The following is a 20,705-nucleotide window of genomic DNA, read 5'->3' as shown; positions in this document are numbered from 1 at the left end:
AAACCCCAGAGCTGTTGTGTCACAGTTGGAGAAGCAAGCTGGGATTGGTGCTTTCTGAATGAGTGCACAACTCTTCCAGCTTTGGTTCTCTTCTAGTCTTTTCTCAGTTGATTTTAAAAATTGTGGTGTTCTAATATTAGGTGTTTTGCTGTCTGTCTGAGATCTCAGTTTTATACAGCATGTGATTGTCAGGAGAAATGATGCTTAGACAAGAATTGGGGGATTGTTTATGTACCATGGAGCTTACATAAGGGCAGTGAATTTGCAGATTCTCTTTCCAAAGTGATAAGTATGTATGTCTGGCTTGCAGCCAAATCCTTAGCAGCACAGTCAGAATTGGAGACTTCTGTGCAACAGAATTTATTTAACAAACATTCTCAGGGATTAATTGCGTGACTACTGTGGGGACAAGTTCTGTTTTTTTGATTCTTCTGCCAGATTGAAGGGATGAAGTAAGTACAATGGTACAGAGAGAGGGGGGAGAAGAATATTTTGTTACTTCGCATGAGGTTAAGTGGCTCCCAGCAGCTAAATTTACAGGGACTGCAGCGTGCAAATTAGAGCTGACTCTGTGGCTGGACCTCCTCCGTGCAGCCTGCACTGCTGCTGCGGCAGCCTTTGTGCATCACTCTTCCAGGGTGAGAGTGGGAAGAACCAGAAGCCGCAACACAAGGAGTTTTCACTGGTTTGGACCACGGAGAGGAAGGAGACGCATAAGACCGTTGTCACTGCTAAGCTGTTCTGGCAGCCATGGAGAAACTCTTCAGCCTGGCTGTGTGACTCCTTTCCCCTTACGCTGAGGTTGTGGTGGCCATTCGGGTTTCTTGGGCTTGGTTCCAATACATTTATCCTTTACTGAATTATTTCTGTTGCTTGAAAATGTTTTTGTTGGTGCCTTTTGGAAAATTACACAATTACAAATGATACAGGCAAAAATTAATGGATGGTAGAGAGCTGCTTCCAGCTGACTCGCCAGTTACCAAAGTAAACAGTGCTTTAGCGAAGGTTTTGAGAGGCTTATCTGGCCATGAAAAACCTGACGCATCTTTGTTTTTAAATTGACATTTAAATCCAAACCATTTTTTTTTTTTTAAATAGTATTACAATGTTTCAGTATCCTCTTCTGCCCAGATTGGCTCTGTCAAATAAGCAATTTTGCAGTCATATTTTCTGCAGCTTTTTCCCATCACTTTCTTGTGCAATAGAATCCTACAATAGCCCAGGCTGGAGGGGACCTTGAAAAATCATCTGGTCCAACCTTTCAAACAAGAGCCTCACCAGGAATAAGAAACGTATCTATTAAGTAGAAATAGAAAATGAACTATACAGAAAGTCATCACCATTAAAATGAATTAATTTTTTTTTAAAGGAGCAAAACGTTCACTTTAACCTGGTATGCCAGTAACTGACCTTCTTCTAACATCTTTAAATAGATGCTTTAACTTAACAAACAGATAGATGCTTCTTTATTCACAGTGGTCTTTGAGGCACCATGGAACCGTTGTCAGAGCCCTGGGGTAATCTTTGCAACTGGATATTGTCAGAGTGAATAATCGGTGTACACAGACAATGTTACCTGCTGTAAAATTCCATGTTCTGTCAGCTGCATGTGGATTAGTTTTGTGGCTTGGACATTTATTTAGAGTGATGCATGGAGATTTGAATTTACAGTTGTAATGGCTGAAAAGAAACGGTTTGGGTTTCTAATGGTTTTTACACTGGTAATCCTTTAGCAATTCATTTTATTGTGTAATAGTTGGAGGGAAACTGGGGTTGGTTCTAAGTGAAATCAGTAAAAACTCTGTCATTGACTTAAAAAAAGAAAGCAGATGCATTTTCACGATTAAAAAAAAAAAAGAAAATCTTTGCTACAGAGTAAACTCATATGTCGAATAGCAGGAGTTTTGTACTGAACGTGACACAATCTCTTTGTCCTAGCAGCTGATTTCAAATTTTTTTCTTATGCTTGGAAGTCTCACTTATCAAAGTATGTTGACGGGATACATCATAAAGCATTTTGTAATATTGAAATTATGATATTCATGCATCTGTATATACATGCACACACACACAAGATGTAATCTTGTAGAAGCTTGGTCTTATTCTCCTAGAATTTTATAAAAAATCTTTTTTTTCCTTTGTGTTCTTTTGAGAGACAGGTGGCATGATATGAAAACTAAGGCAAATTTATTTAGTTGTGTTTTAATTACGCAAGTGTAGGTTGGTCTGTGGTTAGCCTCATCTTTTCCTCCCTGTTTAGGGCTAATTGTCCTATGTGGTTTGCTGACAATGTGCAGAGCAAAATTTATTTAAATAACTTTTCAAGTATCATGTCTGGCATCTGAAGGAATTTTATGTCAGTCTTTGCTTTTCGTGTGTTTCTGTTATCCTCTGTGGAGGAAAACCCCCTAAAACTTACCATGTTGTGTATGAGCTTCGTATGTAGCAGTTGTGCTGTTCTGTTTTGTCCCAGGTCATGTAACTCCCTCTTGTCAAAGAAACCCAAACAGACCTATTTCAATATGACACACCATATTCCATCTATGATTTCTTCTTAAAGAAGTATCTTTTACCATGTGAAGGCATTACTGCAACATAAGCCTGTTAAATAACAGCATAGGATGAATATGGTAACTTATTCTGGAAAGTCCATGTTTCCATGGTCTTGACAGTTTTAAGCACTGGATAGTGCTGTGGTCTTCATAAAGCTTGTTAGGAGAATGGTTCCTTTCAGAAAACATTGTTTCCTGGTTTATTAGTAACTGGCTAGTAATTAAACATGTTGAGTACTGTTCCTGAGTTGGGATACCACTATATGCTACATAACATGAATGTAGAGTATTTCTCATCAACATGGGCTGAGCAGTACTGGGTTCTGCTCTCAGGATGCTCAAGTTGCTGTTGGTAACTTTATTTGCTTATGCGGTCTGTTTTTATGTGGATGTGGGTGCTGAGTGCATTAGTACTTCTAAATCCTTCATGGAAGCAATGTGGCTGCTGTTTCAGCAGGAAAAAGCCAGTTGCTTTTTCAGTTTTGATTATGTCTCATGATCAAAAAGCTGACTTGGCTTGAGTAAGGTAGCCCTCTCCAAGGATCTTCCAAGTCTCTCTGAAGGAAGTAATCTGTGCATATTATCTTCCAAGCAGCAGAAGCTTTTAATTAGACTTTGTAATTGGATTCATCTATTCTGGAAAAATAAAAGAAGCTGTGATTTATTTTTTTTTTTATTTTTTATTTTTTTTTTGCCAGTCAGCTTATGGACCCCTCCTGTAGTGAGATACATCTAGGGACATGGTGGAAATGGTGAAAAAAGAAGGAGCCTTACAGGCAAGCTTGTGGTAATCTGCAGTGCCCAGTGGAGCTCAGCTATTCCCAGCTGGCAGTAGCACAGCCAGTGGTGTGGGCAGCAGCTCAGAATGATTTTTTGCTAGATGTTGCAGTAAATAAATTTTTGTAATGCAATACCAAATACAAATTTTGAATTAAAAATTGAGTTTTAAATAGTGTTTGATTTGACTTCAACATGTCAAGGTTATTAATCACAAAACGGCAGTGTAGAATTTGTGGTTGCATTCATTCCTGCCCTGTTCTTTAGTGTAAGTTCTCTATCCAGCACTGTTACAAGTGTTGAAGCGGTACTGCCAAAATACACAGACCAAGAGATGAGACAGAAATAGACCTGGACTGAACTGGAGTTCAGTCTGGAGAAAGAATTTAAAGAGCATTATGAACTGAATTTTACTCTGTTCAGATTGTTGTTAACAAGGGGAAATAAACAAAACCAGAATGTAATCTGATGACCTTTTCAGCTGTTCGGTGTGAGCTAAGAGCGCGGGACAGCTTCGGGAGGTGACTGCTGCTCCCATCCTGTGCAGCGAGGAAGCTGTGGTCGTGGTCCTTATCAGCTGTTCTTTACTGTGGACTGAGGGAAGCAAACCAGTCAAAGCTTGAATGCTGTGTAGTGTCAAGAAATGCTTCTGCCCCCCCTTCTTGTGCCTGCTGGGGCTTTGTCCTGTTGGAAAAGAAGAGCAGCAATACGAACTTCTGTCCTATTGGCAGCACTGGGCTGACAAGCGTAAAACTGAAGCCCCCTGCACAGCAGAGGTGCCTAAGAGCACAGGCAGCAGTTCCGTACGTACTGAGTTCACTGGGACGGCTCAAGGTGTGACTGCAGGGGACCACCTAGTTGTAAGGGACTCGCATAAGCTCTGTGGCTCTTTCAGTCCTTTGGCCTCTCTTCGGGACTGTCAGCTGAGTTGCCGGCTGTGGCTGTGTGTTCTGTGATTTGGGCACTCATCCACCGAGAGCTGGCTAGGGGCAGCCAAAGTCATTTCAGAAATGATGGCTGCCGGCCCCCTGATGAGGACAGACCTCCGGGGATGTTCAAAGAACCAAGGGAAGGGAGGAGGAAGGTGGATCTCCTGCAGATGCTGGGATTCTGGAAAAAAAACCCCTTGCTTTGTGTCAGTCTCTTTACATTTGGGCCATTTAGTAGTCACTGGCGTTACTTAAGTTTTAACCACATGGAGTTAAGTTTTCTGGTCTCTTTCACTTTTATTTGTATACCAGCAATAGACAAAATCTTCTGGCCTACCAGTGGAACTGGAAGGGATGTTGAAGTGGATTATTTCATTGGAGCAATAATCAACCTGTAAGCCTATTTAATTCAAGCTTTCTTTTTCTTATTTCCAGGCCGAGGGAGTAGATTTTTCTGTTGGTGGTTCCATTGTGAGTGTGATGTGTGAGTGGTACTACAAAGGGCTTGAGATGCTCTGATGTTGTTTTGTGCATTACCCATTTAAGACAGAATTTGTAGCAAACCTAGATTTATTTTAATGTCTCTGGGTAGAAGAGGTGATTTATGACCATAGTCCTAAGAAGGTGGAGTTAATGGTGGGGTAGTTGTTACTGTGCTGGGCAAATCAGCAGCTGATTTTTAGTATTTGTTACTGCATTTGATTAATAACTTTCAGACAACTGCAACTGAAACCCATAAGCTAAACTTAGTGCTTGTTGCGGTAGATGAAAGATGATAATATTAGATTTTATCTACTATGTTTCCAAGCTAGCTTTTCTTTTTCAAAGAAATGTGAACATATATAATACCCCTTTTTTAAACAATTATTGTTTTCCTTTTTTTTTTTTAAAAAACAACAACAACAAAAACAAACAAAACCCACTTGGGCTCATAAATGTTGTAACAATTGGACATAATATCAACATGACACTTACTAAGGCACACTTTTAGTTAAGTTCCTGTTAAATCTTTCTGATTTTTTTTGACCACTGCCCTGCGGTGACTGCTGAAGAATTTGATGCCCGAGGGTGCTGACTGTCACCATCTGTGAGGCTGGAGTTGCAGTAATGCTCCACTGATGCTAGGTTAGGCTGCTTAACACTGCTTTGTAGTTTGCATGGACTGGTTTTTATTTGAAGAGCCAACTCAAGAAAAACTGTGTGCAGTCTGACTTCTCCCGATCTGTTGTTGTCTTAAGCTGAAGTTTGCATATTAAAGTTAATAGTCATAAGTCATGAGGCTGAAAAACTATTTAAAATAAGTTACTGCATTAAGGAAACATGTGAGCTTGCTGGGTTGGTTTGGCATTTTTCTGTCTCGTTAAGAATCTGGTAAAAGTTGTTCACTGCAGTTCTTGGGCTCTTAAAATATTTAATTATACTCAGGTTGGAGTCTGAAAGCTAAAAGCAACCAAGTCATGAGGGAATATCATTTAGGAAGAAACTTTTAAGTAGTTTATTACATGTTCTAGTGCTAAGCATCTTTGCTTACTCCAGTGCTCTTGGAGTCTGTTGGGAGGGTCTTTCTAGTGGAGTGTGCATTAGCCTTGGGGCACTCCTGATTGTAGGCAGCGTCTCCAGTGCTGCTTGTGCTTCTTGAGAAATTCAGCAATGTCTTTGTCCACACAGCTCCCATCACCTTTAATGTGAGCTGAGGGTGTCGTTCATTTCAGAGCATGAAGTAGAAGCCTTTAAGTTTCGGGGGTTTTTTGGTTGGTTGGTTTTCTTTTTTTTTTTTTAACCCTAGGTGGGAGTTAATAGTACTTACCTAGCTTATTTTCAGAGTCAGCTGCTTGGGTTCAGTAAAGTACTATAGAAATTTGCAAGCAGTTAGAAGTGGAGCAGCATTGTAGTTGTGTTAATGGTTAAAACATAATGGTAAAAAATCTTCTGATTCAGTCAGCTGAGGAAGAAAAATGTTCACTATAATTTGAGATGGCAATTAAAGGTATTTATATTTAATTTAGTTGCACCTGTGATGTCATACTCTGGTATTGGAAAGGACAAGAGAGCACTGTGAAACGTTTGTGATGGCACCTCATGAGTGCTCTGTAGCGAGGTAAAGTCCTGGTGTATAGGACCCAACTTGCTGTTAGGAAATTAAAGGTTTCTGCTTATGTGCCCTTAAGACAGACAGCTGGCTGGAGGCTACTTAAGAGTAACTCTGTCATTCTTATTTTCTTAATCCTTGGCAGGTAGCTACTCCTGAAGGTCTCCAGAATAATTATAAGCAGAGCTTTTACAATGAATTGGATACAGAGAAGGAAGCTTGAGAAGAGAGCATTAAATCAGATAATACTGCTGAGCATCAGGCTTTAGCAAACAGCTCTTATGGAATAATTGCACACCAATTTCTTTTGGCAGCAATCTTGGCTTAGGCGTTTAAGCTGTCACAGATGATCACTCCCAATCCTTTATCAGCTCTTCGCTTATGGTGGTAGAAGTACTTAAGAGCGTGTACAGGAAATGAGGCTGGAAGACAGATCTGATATAAAAAAAATACTTTCATGTATATAGATAAAATATGGGCAGGCAGGAGTATGTGTGTATGAAACCCGTATTAGTCTTCTGATCTCAAAACCTCAGAATTGCCATAGCTAGGAAGCAGCACTTGGATGGAAAGGCAAGACAGGAACTGCTTAAACTGGCAGTACTCGTGAAATGAATGTATGTAACCATGCCCAGTGTGTGACTTTTATTTTTGTCCCACAATCAGACATACATCTCAAGAGCTAAGTCTTGACATATGTTAGAAATGTATGCTAGGGTGCCTCCACTGGGTTACCTAATTCCATTTGCATAATAAAACATCTTTCCCCGCCCCACACCTGGCCTTTGCCATACATGTATTTTCAATGATCCCATTAGATCAGAATCTCCCCAAATTGTGTGAAAAGATTTTTTCATTTTACAGCGTGAAGATACAAATAACTCATTTGCATAGTTTGACCTGTAAATTCTCTATTCATACTATTTCACTTGAGTCACGACACTTAAATCTGCAGTGAATGGTGAGAACTGTGATTGCTTTGTAAATGCAACTTCCTGATGAAGATGCGGTGATCTTATGTTTACTGCAGCTCTGAAAATGATTTTTCATGGTGATATAAAAGTTTTCATAGTGGGTGTTTAAAAAACATGCATGCTTTTCTGAGTACAGATCCTTATTTTTCAGATGCCTAGTGCTGAACTTCTCAGTCCACTTTGTCAGTAAAAAAGAATGTAGAAGATAATTGCCACTCAGTCTTTGTGTTACAAGATGTTGGAAACGATGTATTTCCTGAGCTGGATGCTACCTGATGAAGAAGTGATCAGTTCTAGGCTGGAGGGCTATACTTTCCATTGCAAAGATGCAGCACTGGTAATAATCTGCACAATTCTGACACCATACCAATAAACTAGTAGAATTCGGATGACACGTTATTCTGTGTAACAAAACAGGAATGCAGTAAAAGGCTGTTCTAATTTACTTTTGTTATGAAAATATCAGGTTTTTGTTGCTGCTGTTGCTTTTTTTTTTTCTTCTTCTTTTGTAGTGTACTAGTTCTGAAGTTTATGTGTTCTTTGGAAGTATCCGAAGATGTGCGGGCTTTTTGGGGGAATGCTTTGTTTTAATCCTGGATATGGTTTTGCATTGGGGAAACGTCCTTGCTCTGAATTAGAAGGATTTTTGTGGGTGAGAGTGTTCCACAGGACTTGGCATCTCTGCCAGAATTCCTTCAGCTACCAAGTATAAATCAGAGCTGCTTTTTTTTTTTTTTCCTTCCAGGACAAACAAATTCAGTGTTCTTAGTTGATGAGAGGTAGACAAATGGCTTCCATGTTCCTTTGGTAGATCTCCTAAAACATCCAGCTGTCCAAAACAGATATTTGGTGCAGATGTCTTACGTGGTCAGTATTAAGGGAGTGCCAAATTTGCAATCACCCTTAGTGGTAATTGTGTGATTGTGTGTCAGTGGGTAATTTGTGGTTTTCACAATGTTCTTGCTGTTCAGCTTGTATCTAAACATGTAGCTGTTTGAGGTTGGAGCAGAAAGTAATGGGAAAACATCTGGATCTTTTAGAATGGCAAGTTTCTCAGGTTACTATGGGCTGTTCTTATTTACAAAGGAGATGGTTTTTATCAGATTTACCTCAGAAAGGAAGTATGAAGATTCATAATCTCTGTCAAATGGACTGGTACTCAATTTTATGTTGTCATATTTAATTCCTTAGGTACACGCTCAAATACCATAGTAGTTACGTTGAGTTTTGTGATTTCAGTTTAGGAAGTCCAGGCTTTGTTCAGTAATGCACAACCGTTCCTTTAAAATACCTTTCCTTTCCTGTGTTACAAGCTTTATCTGTGTGCGCAGTGTCAAGTCTTAGATCACCAAGTCAGTCTGAAAGAACTGGCATTTATGTTGGACTCTTAAGATGAGAGTTTAGTTGCTGCCTAACAGAGACGCGCTGCCTTGCTGTGTCTGTATCGGGTTTTTCACCTTTCACACAATTGCCAGAGGACTGGGCACAGCTTTGGAGCAGGGAGCAGTGGGAAGAATTTAACAAACTAGTCCAAAATATTCCCAAAGTATTGGTGCATAAAAATGGATTAATACTTTAGCATCAGAATGGACGTATTCTGTTAGAGTATTTCATGTCAATATTTGCCTAAAGAACTAATGAAACTTTAAAATTTTATTTTTTTTCTTCTGCTTGGAGTGTTTGCAGAGTCTGGTTTCTGAGTATATTCTGTATTTAGAATACTACATTTGTGACTGTGCTTGATTTGAGGAATGTCTGACTTATGTGCTTGACTTCTGTGTGCAGTTACTGAGACTTTGGGGTATTTTGGATATGGATAAATGTGCAATGAGACCTATGAGTTGCCAGGCTATATGCATACTGTTAAAGATGCACAACAGTTGTGCCTCCCCTGCTCTTCTCTGACACCAAAACCTATTCTGAGCATCGGTCTTTCTTTTTGCATTGTCTGCTGTTTTTTGTTAACTTGACTGCATGCTTTTTATGTCTTGGCTTAGTTTGGTGCCACAAAGCTGTTAAGCATTGTTTAGATGAAAGCTTTTACGCAGGGTGAACTTGTACAGCGTGGTACTGTACAACTGCAAAACCCTTGAAGTGTCTTCAGAGACTCTGCCTGAACTCAGGCTTCACAGCTAGCATCTTGAAAGTGCTAAGAACAGTTCTCCACCATGGTTTATGTCATTCTTTAACAGTGCTGTAGTTTAGCATTGCACAGGCATTGGGGTCTCAGACCCACCTCAGGGCACTGGTTCTACAGAGCCGTGTTCAGATTGATGACTGCAATTTGATTTAGACTTCACAGTTTTTTGGGTTCTTACCATTTCAGTAATTTAAGCTTCTATAGTAACGTTCTGTTGTGCTTGGTGAGAGAACTTGCTATTCTTTCCAAAAGTCCTTTTTGGAAATAGTTTCTAGCTGGCAAGTAAACTTTAAGCACTTCTGGTAATTTCTTCTCGCTTCTGTCTATTCTGGATGCTTTGAAGGCCTGTGTTTACCTGCACTGATGGAACAGTCTTGCTTGGGTTGTACTTGAGGCAGCAGAATGAAGATAAAAGAAGATTAAATTGGTGAAGGCTATTACGGCTTCTTTGGCAAGCAGCCCATGAGCTGGTGGCACAACAGCATGCGAAAGACAGTAGATGCTGGGTTTCTTGGTACAAGTCGGTGAATGCTCATATGATGAGAATCAGTCACATCACCATTTAGACTGGAACAATGGGCTTGTAAGCTACATGGGAAGAGTGCTGAATGACTGCCATACAACCGAGCAAAGTTCGGATCATACGGATGGGGGAAGCAATGCCAGCCTAGAGTTGGGTGGCTGTCACCATTCCAGATGCCTTCTGTATCAGTGATTAATTAGTTTAGTGGCTGGCAAACTGACTGTAGCTGTAGGTTTACACGAAGTACTAGCATGACGTAGAGGGTTGCTTTCTGACGCTGGGAGTGTTGGTGTCATTGTCCGTTAGAGGAGGTCATGATTCCTGAAGATGTGAATGACCCTATTCACTCCTACTTGGGGCCTTGCTTGATCTCAGGAGAAGCTGATGAGCTCTGCCTTGGTTGCAGAATTGCCTGTGGACATCTGCCCTCTGCACAGCTCCTGCAAAGTTCTCATTTCTGCCCTGACACCAGGTAACCCTCTACTTGACGCCGACTGGGCCACGCTCCCTTTCTAACCTCTAGTCTAGTGCGATTTGGAAGACCTGCTCTTTGCTGAGCTCACACCAGAGGGCGGCCAGAGCCTTGGCCGGCATGGTCCCTGCGGGATGCTGGCACCGGCTCACACTTGGCACCCGCTGGCGCTGCTGGAGCGAGCCCCTGCTGCCTGCTGAGCAACAAGGCAGAACTCTCATCCGATCTAAACTGGGTGTGCTGTTGTAGCTTGGCTGAAGTAATGTTGCTTTTCAGATCTTTATTTTATAGGGAAAGAAAACCTTTCCAAAGGATTTACTGCTCTAGAATTGAAAAATGTAATCCCTCAACTGGTGGGGAATAATGGAGCTTGTGGTTTTACTATATGTATAAACCCCATTCTATTACATACTTTAGAACAATGGTTGGCAGGGGATGGATTTGAAGTAAACAACTTGGAGGTAGCTTTATTACAGGTGTTTGGTTTAAAGAATACTCAAGGGAGGATGGTACCAGGTGGAGTGGTAAGAGTGTGAGCATGGCAGGATGATGTAGAGGAACCATGAATCCTTATAATTGCTCTTTTCATGATATTTGTGAATGTTCTTTACTGCTATACAGAAGTAAACTGAAGACAGTTTAATATTCTAGGAAAGGTTTTGTGTGATCTCGAGTGACTTTCAAACAGATGAAACCCTATATTTTGCAAAAGGCACTTGTAAATAGAGCCCCCCCCCTCCCCCCCAGCAAATGCATTTGTGATTGTAGTAGACTTTAGCAATGGCTGTTGTTGAAACTCCAGTGAAATAAAACTTTGGACTGCTTAAAAAAGGAAAATGTCTAGATTATATGGAAGATAAGTACATATTAACTTTTACAGAGCTTGGAACGTGCTGCATGGTCTGCTGAGGCCGTGCTTCCATGCAAGCAACAGCTGTATTAAATTGACACAGCTGCAGTTTCATGCTTTTCTTTTACTCTGACAATGTAACTGAACCCCATTTTGTGTGCTGGTACTCAGCTGATCTTTTAATGAGTGGTTTGGGGCATTAAACTAGTAGAAATCTATTCACTTTTTTTCTTTTTGTGCCTGTCTTTCTATTTATTTATTTATTTATTTTTGGCTTAGCACCCTGACCCAGCTTGCTGAGTTAGATGAATGCCATTACTGGCGTGAGGACAGGGCAGGAATGCCTGCCTAGGCCAGGGAAAGAATGAAGTGCATGAGTGCCAAGACAGATTAAGGTAAACTGTCAGGAAATCACAGCCGTAGGAAACCAGCTGGTTGGAATCACATTTGATACCAATTAGGAAGGCAATTGTTGAAGGGGCAGAGGGAGGCTTGTGGTACAGCTAGTGTGGTTGGGAAATGCTCAAATATGTGCTGCTGTTGCTTACACAGCCCAGTCCACGGCCCAGTTGACTCCAATGCCCTTTTCTCGATATACAAAGGCATGGCAAACACAAGAAATGGAGTTGATTCTGTTTTCATTCTTTCTGGAAACTGCTGCTGGGTATGCTGAGGCTGGGCATTGGGCTCGCAGGCAAGAGATGTGAAGCTAGTGTGCGTATTGTGTTCAGAGAGGCCTCTCCTTCGTGTTCACCTACACAACTGTTCCTGGAAAAATACAGTGGGTTTTGGTGCAGCTGTGTTTGTTTCAAGGGTGTCTGTTCCCTTCCGACTACTAAGAGCAATTAAATGATCGGTCAAAATCAACTGTGAAAGAAGCACAACACAGAACGCCTATAAATGTTTAAGATACCTAGGAGTTGTTAATACTGGAATGATAGGAGATTGGGAATCATGGATTTCAGTACTGGGTATATAATTTCTTCATGACTCCTTTCTGTTAAATGCTTGCAGTTTCTCTATTACTGGATTGTTATAAATCTGAAACAGTTAGCTCTTCAATTGAAGTTGTCTTTTGATAACTTTCTGTTTTTCTCATATTTTCCCAATTTTTTTCATCCTAGAAATTGGTCCAGTGACGATAACTACAGATCCCAAGAAATTTCAGTTTGAACTCAGGGAACTTTATGTTCAGGTGAGTAACTTGTTACTTCTCTATGTTGTTCTAGCAAAGGCCCTGTTTCCTCCCTCTACTCTTTCCTCTCATGTTGATGTTTCTGCTATAATGCTTCATCAGGATGTAGGCTGTTAACCTCTGTCATTTTGCCCGCACAAACAGCGATCTTCCTGTTCTCTGATCACCTTAATGTATGATTATGGTTAATTATTTTGTCTTAGCTTACATCATTGTATGGGGACTCAATTCAGTAACACAAGAAAGAATAATTAGATAATGCTAACATTTTTTGCATTTTAATTAGTCCTGCCACTTGTTCGTAGACACTTTTATGATCTGTTTTACTATGTTCTGGAACTTATTTCCCATGAAAACTCTTCTTTACTTCAATGAACTAATTTAGGTATGAAAAGATTGTAAGCCCCATCAAGTATTACTTGGGTACTGCCTTCACTGCCATGTGTTACTGAGCTCCTGCTGCTTCAGAGGCATCGAGCCGACTCCAGTACTCGTCTTATGCACAACTGTGAACTGCTTCTGTAGCTGTGCGTAGGAGACGAGTGGCAGTTTTTGAACTAGCACACCAGTGTGTCTCCCTTGGTGGACTTTCCCTGGGTGAGAATAAACCACAGATGACATCTGGATTGGGTGATGGAAAGAAAGGGAAGTACTGGAATGGAGTTACCCTTACTGAAAGAAAAATATGATCCTATTGTCTTGTCTTTTCTAATCAAGCAAAATGCTTCTGATCTGTGGAGAACCTTGCAGAAGTCCGTAGTGCCAGACAGACTCTCCTTTAGAACCTGGCACATGGTGTAATCCCTGTAATAAAATACTTTTTGAAAGCCAATAGTGCTAGTTTGGGAAGAATAAGTAGTTTACAAGTTGGCAGAAAGATAGAAATTCAAAGAAAACAATAGTAAATTTTGAAGGAGGCAGAAGATGCCAGCTATTTTCCTTTTCTTCTTCATAGGGGAAATTTAAACTTTAAAAATCCTTCCAGTCTTCAGTTTTTTGTTTTCTAAATAGCTGTACTGGAAAATAACAGCGATTTCTAAAAGGTATATGACTTAGATAAAGCTTTTAGGAATTTAAAACTCTTCATTTACAGGCAAGTTGTTTTTAAGTTACTGCTTAATGAATTTAAGGCTTCTTTCTTTAATCCTGACGGATTGCGTATTTTGTAATTACTTTCAAGATGTGCTTATTGAACAAAATTAAGACTTTCACGGACTTGCATTCATTCATTATATTGGTGAAGAGCCAAAATATAAATTAAAAAAGTTATTAGAACAGGACTGATAGATCATCTTGCAGTAGGTCTCCCAGAAAATGAACACTTTGTGTATGTTTGTTATTAGTATTTTTTCTAGAAACACAATTAAAAGATGTAAGAATTAATATTGTGAAAGTAGGGGAAGTTTTAAGGTAGGTTCATTTTGAAATAGGGTGTGAAGCAAATATTCTCATTAATGAACAAAGCCAAAACTAAAGTGAAGATAAATTGTTTTAAGGAGTCTTCTATTTACACATATATATATTTATATATATATATATATGTGTAACATATTAGACCAATATATGTTGATCTAATATGCTCTCTGGGAATACTGCAAACTGGTCCTCCCTAGACATCAGGATAAGCCCAGCCCTTGTTTTCCAACAAAACTGTCTGGTCACAGAATGATTGAAGGGTTTGTACGTGACATTAGAAATAGGCTTTTGGCTGGCATTTGACATTGTGTAAAAATTAGTGTGGTGTGTGGGGTTTTTTTGGTTTTTGTTTTTAGTTCAGTGTATTCTTGTATTAAATACAGTTTTCACAATGGATGTTTATTTACATAAGCAATACACTTAAATCTTGTCTATATAAACCCATTTCAAAGTATATTCACTAGTTTGAGTGTTACATGATCCTGTGAGATATATATGTTAACGCACTTGCATCAACAGTTATGAAAGGACCTTATCTGAGTATTTCTCAGTGTAAAAATGACTACTTAATGGAAGTAGTATTCTTTAAGAGTTGTTGATAACACTTTTTTTAAATCAGATAATGAATTTATGTATCTGTAAGTGGTTACAAGCTATTTAAGTAAATGGTTATGTAGCTATTAAATTAAGACGTAAGAAATGTGAATAGTATCAATTAGCTCAGCTAACAACCTAAACTTCTGTGTGCCTATCCAACCTGAACGGAAAATGAGACTTGCTGAGCTTTCTTTGTCTTTTCAGAAAACTTCACAAGGCAATTGTAACCATATTTAATTGCAGTTTGGAGAGAAAAGCAGGAAACATTTAAAGGAAGATTGTTGTCTTTTTTTTTTTTTTTTTTAATGTATTACATTTCTCTTTCATAGTTCTACCTAGCTGCCTTTTGAGAATATCCCTCTTCTGTGTTATAAGAATAAAAAATTTTGTGCTTGCTCTCAGAATAACCATTTTGTTCAGCAGTGCTTTCCTGTTATATGTAGAAAATAGATGCTGCCATAGAGAATATTACATGAGGCAATAATCAAGCAGGCCTGAAGTGGGAATAGATTTTATTGTTCCAAGTAGGTGTCTGTAGAAATTAGCTATTATCTTGACTTTGTCTACAAAGAAAAGCTTTACATGGAAGAGTCTTTTGCTGAATATGATACTCACTTTGTGAGAGCAGGAGACAAGTAACTGGGATATGCTGATCTGTCCCATAGGATTGTATAAGCATTGCCAAGATAAAGTTTTGACATGTGTGTCAAAAATGTGTTTGGAGAATTATCTCTTGAGTTTCAGGCTGTCTGGAGTCTACCACTTGCTTTTCCCATAAAAATAAGACTACATTCAGACAGTACTGACTTATAAAAAGGACATGGTAACGGCGTACGTGTTCCTTAACGTAGATGAGAAGTTTATTCATAGTCTTGTATGAAATAGGACTAACAATACTGATTAAAAATTGTTACTGACATGAACGTTTCATTGGGAAGAGCTGAAATTCCTGAGGACTGGGGACTGTGGGAGGCAAGGTTTTTTTCTGGTTTATATGTCTATGTGAATGTTTAACCTCAAAACATAATTTTTTTTATGGCATCCCAGGAATTAAATTTAGATGCAACAATTGCATTATCATTTTTCTTCCTTCCCAGCATGTGATTTATATGCAGGTATGTGTGAAGGCATGTTGATTGTAGAAATAAAAGAAATAACTTTTATATTTAATCCTGAAAGTGCAAAGATCTGTTGCTGTTTACAAGGGCAGTTTATACAGTTTGTTTTCAGCTCTTTGGAAAGTTCTGTATTCGGTATGCCAGTTGATTTTTTTGATTTTTTTTTTTTTTTTTTTTTTTATGTAAGCTAAAGTGAACTTTTTTTTAAAGCAGGATTTTCCTCTAATTCTTGATTTAGGAAAAGAAACTGATCTTTTCATATAAAGTTAGTCATACTTGGAAGGTTTTGATTGAACACATGGTCTGAAAAATCTCCAGCTGTGCAGCTGTCTACTTAGCAATACAGGTCACCGAGATCACATCACCTGTGCCCCTCTGCTGAGCTCCTTGCGCTGGCTGCCCTGCAGTGTTAAGTTTAGGTCAAGTTCTTGCTGTTCTGGTATCTAAAGGTCCTCCTGGAGCTCATCGCTGCTCAGCTGAGATAATTTCCCATCTGCGTCTATGACCGTGACCTCCCATGACTGCTGCGTACCACCAGAGCAATTAAATTGTCAGCCAGTAAGGGAGCGTGTGAGTATAGGAAATGGAGCTGTCACAGGAGCTGGAGCTAAGCAAAATATGATGCTCTCAGAAAAGATAAGAGTGACCGTGACACCAGCTGTTTTCAGGGCTAACCACAACCCTTCCTTTGACTTTGTTTTCCCTAAGGAGCTCTTGCAGTTGCTGCTTGTGAGTGTGAGTGTAGACAGCACTCTGCAGAAACCATACAATGCTTAGGATGATAAAAGTGAACAAAATATTAGAAGCTGAGAAAGCATCTGTCCTGAATATCCCAAAAGAAAGTAACTTATTTGGTATGCTTTTTTTCCTTATAATAATGCTTTGTTTTCCTTCTAATTGTCAACAGGGTGGTGGAGACTGTCCAGAGATGAGCATTGGGGCAATAAAGATCGCTCTAGAAATTTCTCTTCCTGGTTCTTTCATCTATGTATTTACTGATGCACGATCCAAAGATTATAGACTAACCCATGAAGTACTTCAACTCATTCAACAGAAGCAATCACAGGTACAGAGGGGATTTACATTCTGAGCTGCTTTATGTATTTAATGCCCTGTTTTATCCATTTAGAAGTGTAAAATTCTTCTATGTGAGATTTGGAGGGGACCATAATACTGCTATTCTAGGGAATTTTTTTTCTAAAAATAGAAAGTTAAAAAGGAATATTCCTTTTAATATTGTGAATTAAATATTGCAACTGAATCTTCTACCAGTGTATGTATTCTTGGTCAGCTTACCACTTCATGTTTTTATATTGTTCTGAAATAAGTATTCTGTACAAGTGCTGATAGATGAGTATAATTTCTAAAGTGATTGTGTCTTTCTTTTTCATTGCTTTTCCCCATCAGTGGTGAGTGCAATATGGTTGTCCTTCATGCAGAGTAATGTGAACCCATGCCAAGTGACACGGTTCTTCTGTTGCCATGCCTTACGATGTTCTACTAAAGTTTGCACCATGTGCTAAATGACCTTTTTTATTATTGTTATTTTAAATATAGGTAGTATTTGTGCTGACTGGGGACTGTGATGACAGGGATCATATTGGTTACAAGGTCTATGAAGAAATTGCTTCAACGAGTTCTGGTCAAGTTTTTCACTTGGATAAAAAACAAGTTAATGAGGTAACTTGAGTTCTGCAATATATGGGGAAAAAAAGGTAGGGGCTTATACTCTATGTCTTTAAATGGCCTGAAAGTGATTTAGGGAGCATAAGGGGAATTTCTAAATGTTTTACTGTTGGTATGCGGACTCTGTTCCACCTTTCTCTTCCTTCTTTTTCTGTCTGCTATATTGGGATGCAATTCTGTGACTCCTGTTAATGGTAGGGAAGTGTGAACTGCCACATCCAAACAGAACTTCACCAACTTCCCTCTACCTGTGCCAGGAGGAGAGCCTTTAAAACAAGGAGCAGTTCTGTGCTCTGAGTAGCCCAGTGGCGTTACTGCTCTGAATGAGAGTGCAGTATCAGCTTTAAATGAGCATTTTGTTAGCGAGCAGAGGATTGCTAATAAGCCTGGCCGAAAACGTTCCTCAGGTTATGGACAGATAGGTTTGAGCTAGCAGGCTTCCATTGTTTACAAATTAACTGTGGTACCTTTTTCATTGAAGTTATTGTGTCAATACTTTTGACAGCTCTGCTGACCTGCTAGTGATTGTGATTACTGACCCACAGTCTGGAATGACTATTTTCTTTGAAAACTCCAGTGAGCCATGGGCAGGAATGAATTTCAATAGCGCATGAGAAAATAATTTGGATGGAGATGAAATCACATGTTAGTTATCTGGGGAGCTGGAATTGTTTATAAGTGTTGTAAATGTTTCCCTTTGACTTCCTGGTATAAGCAATAGCTGGATGAAGTTTTTTAATAAAAATTTACTTTGGTTTGTTCCTTTTTCTTTCTTTACTAGAATTTGGACAATGACAAATGTTGGAGATAAATTGCAGTTTTCTACTGTTGTTGCCTAGGAAAATTGAAGTTCTTATTTGGGATGTTGTAAGGTATTGGCAATGATGCGAAGGTGATCAAAAAGAGGAACTTCTCAGATGATTTATTCTCCAAAAGTTAGAAGGGTTAAAAGTCAGAGGAAAAGAAATTCACTGTTGGGATTGCACAGTTACTGACCTGCATTTTGCAATTACTTGTATATGAAGGGTAAAACTTCTTTCTGTGAGACTTCATGAAACCCCTTTATATGGAAGGGATCATGATACTGCCAATGCTCTTTGCCAGGACTGAAGTTTTAGGATAAAGTTTTGTTTGATTGTTTTGGTTTTGGATTTTGCGGCTTTTGGGAGGCAGAAGTGAGCAGAAAAAGCCACTTGTAGGTGCTAAGCAACACCGTGTTCTTAAGTGGAGCTGGCACGCACCGTTTTGTCGGCTGGCTGCCCGCCTCCGCTTTCTGAACTTCTAGGCACTTTCCTGTTTCTAAGAATACCAGCTTCTGCTTGAGTGGTTAGTCTGCCTTTGAATTTTGAGGAAGGTTTGCAGCAGGGGGTTTCAGTAGCCGCTTTCCCCTCCTTCCTGCTTCATCTTGGCATTTCCTCGGAGCAAATAATAGGCTCCTCATCTGTGGGCTAGACAGCCTGTGGCCTGCAGAAGAGCCAGAGATTGATATCAGCAAGTGGTGATATCAGTAGGTGCTACTCTTGCAGGGTTTTTCTGAGGGGGAGGGAACAGCACACTACTTCATATAATTGCATCTCCTTTCAGTGGCCATAGGCTGTAAGAGATCGCCTAGGTAAAAAACAAACAAACAAAAAAACCCCGAAAAAACCCCACCTCTAAAATCACTTTCACAAGTCTTCCACAGTAACAACTGAACCATTTGCATTAAACCCAAAAGGCTCTGAAATAATTTTAGTGATCATTGACCTTACATAAAGCTGTGTCTGGGCTAAGGGACTGTGAAAATTAGTTTACCAAAATGCTGTCATCCCAAATAAAACCTTTTCTGCAGATTGCAGTTCTGGATCAGAAATCCTATGTGCAAGGAATGTACCTACCAGTGGATGGATGCAAATGAACAGGAGATGTAGTAGTAATTTGAGTTTGTTGTAGCCTTCAGGCAAAATTCAACAGAAATAAAACTTGCCCTCTTTATCAGAGTAGTCAATGATGTGTAAAGAATGAAGTTTATAAATCCTCAAACATATTCACTGTTTGGGGTCTAGAGACATGCTGAAGTGTAGATTAGGAAAGAGCTACAAAATCACTGACTGTGAATACCCTGCCAAACCAAAGTCTTGTTTTGTTAAAACATTTTTTGATTGTTCTACCCCCAAAAAACCCAAACAAAGCTATTTTTAGTGTATGAAGTTTCAAACCATTGCTCTCATGCTTGCCCTTTGTGCATTAAGTGGAGAATGAAGCAATAGTGTAAGCTAGCTACAAGGAAACACAACAAAACAGTACTTGATACTTATCCAATGCTTGTGTTATCAAGGAGGCTAAGAAGGCTTTCTGCTTTTTTTCACTTCTTAAGAAGTTGTTATGATCTCAAATATTACAGTTAACTTGGTCGAAATTACTGTTGATTGACAAAACTGTGTTGGGTTCAGTCCAGCGAAGTGTAAAATATGTAAGTATCTCCACTTAATTACTGAATGAAGCGCTCCTAATGGTGTGAGGGGAACATCATATTTTGACAAATTTGCCATGGTTTCTATTAATTAGATTAATAAGAATATTCTTAAAGCCCAAAGCACAAGTTTTGTCCTTACTATCTAAAATTCTTCTAGATATTTCCTTCATTTGGAGCATCAGGTGTAACATCATCTCCAGAGGTAACTATACTCAAAACCCATGACAGGTTTCTAATAGTAAGAGGCCAAATAATTTGGTAAAATTTGGTTAATTATCTGATTCCAGGTTTATAAGGCAGGAAAAGTATTTAATGATCAGAGTCCTTAAAAGGGAAAGGTTTACTGTTCAAATTTTGGTTTTGAAGTTCTGCTGCTATTAACAACTTGTGAATACTATACTTAACTACAAATTAAGTTGTGTCCTGCTCTCTAGTTTTGAGATTTTTGTCCTATTGAATTAGTTCTAAAATGGATGTCCTTTCATCCCAAAGAACAGTAGCGTTCTCGTTTTGTCTTTGATGTCTCTAGGTTATTATGTTTGTTTCATCAAAGCATTTAAGTCCTGATCTTGAAACTTATTTCTTTAGGGAGAGATCTCCTTTGCTGCTGTGAGGTTGTGTAGGCTCAGGGCTTAATTTGCAATAGTTGCTCAAAACTAAAATGCATTGAGAATACTCATTGAACATTGGTTAAATTCTCCTGTTCATAAAAATACAGAATTTGTTCTTACCATAGCCAATTTTATTCATCTTTCCAGAAGGTACTAATTTTGACCTGAAGTTATATTGTGCCACACTTACTCCCGTCATAATGGAGTACTGTAAGGAAATTCCTGTAAATTATTCTGGTGCCCAAAGGTTTGTACTGATGCCAGAACTGGGATTAAGATGAACAGTGATGATCAGCACAGTATGAATTTTGTACAGCTTAA

The 20,705-nt window shown here is 39.1% G+C and overlaps 1 protein-coding gene across 1 annotated transcript in view; it reads left to right on the top strand.

Annotated features, from left to right (window-relative positions):
• HMCN1 (hemicentin 1) overlaps positions 1 to 20,705 on the top strand; it is a 202,261-nt gene that overhangs the window by 20,902 nt on the left and 160,654 nt on the right. Inside the window, exons 2-4 of the mRNA XM_040610626.1 lie at positions 12,431 to 12,501; positions 16,540 to 16,698; positions 17,190 to 17,312. Of these exons, the coding sequence (XP_040466560.1) occupies positions 12,431 to 12,501; positions 16,540 to 16,698; positions 17,190 to 17,312 (353 nt within the window). The remainder of the gene's footprint in view (positions 1 to 12,430; positions 12,502 to 16,539; positions 16,699 to 17,189; positions 17,313 to 20,705) is intronic.

The sequence above is a fragment of the Falco naumanni genome, chromosome 11, assembly GCF_017639655.2.
Source record: "Falco naumanni isolate bFalNau1 chromosome 11, bFalNau1.pat, whole genome shotgun sequence".
NCBI classification, from domain to species: domain Eukaryota; kingdom Metazoa; phylum Chordata; class Aves; order Falconiformes; family Falconidae; genus Falco; species Falco naumanni.
Note: the sequence above shows the minus strand (reverse complement) of the source record. Positions and strands in the feature narration are given on the sequence as shown.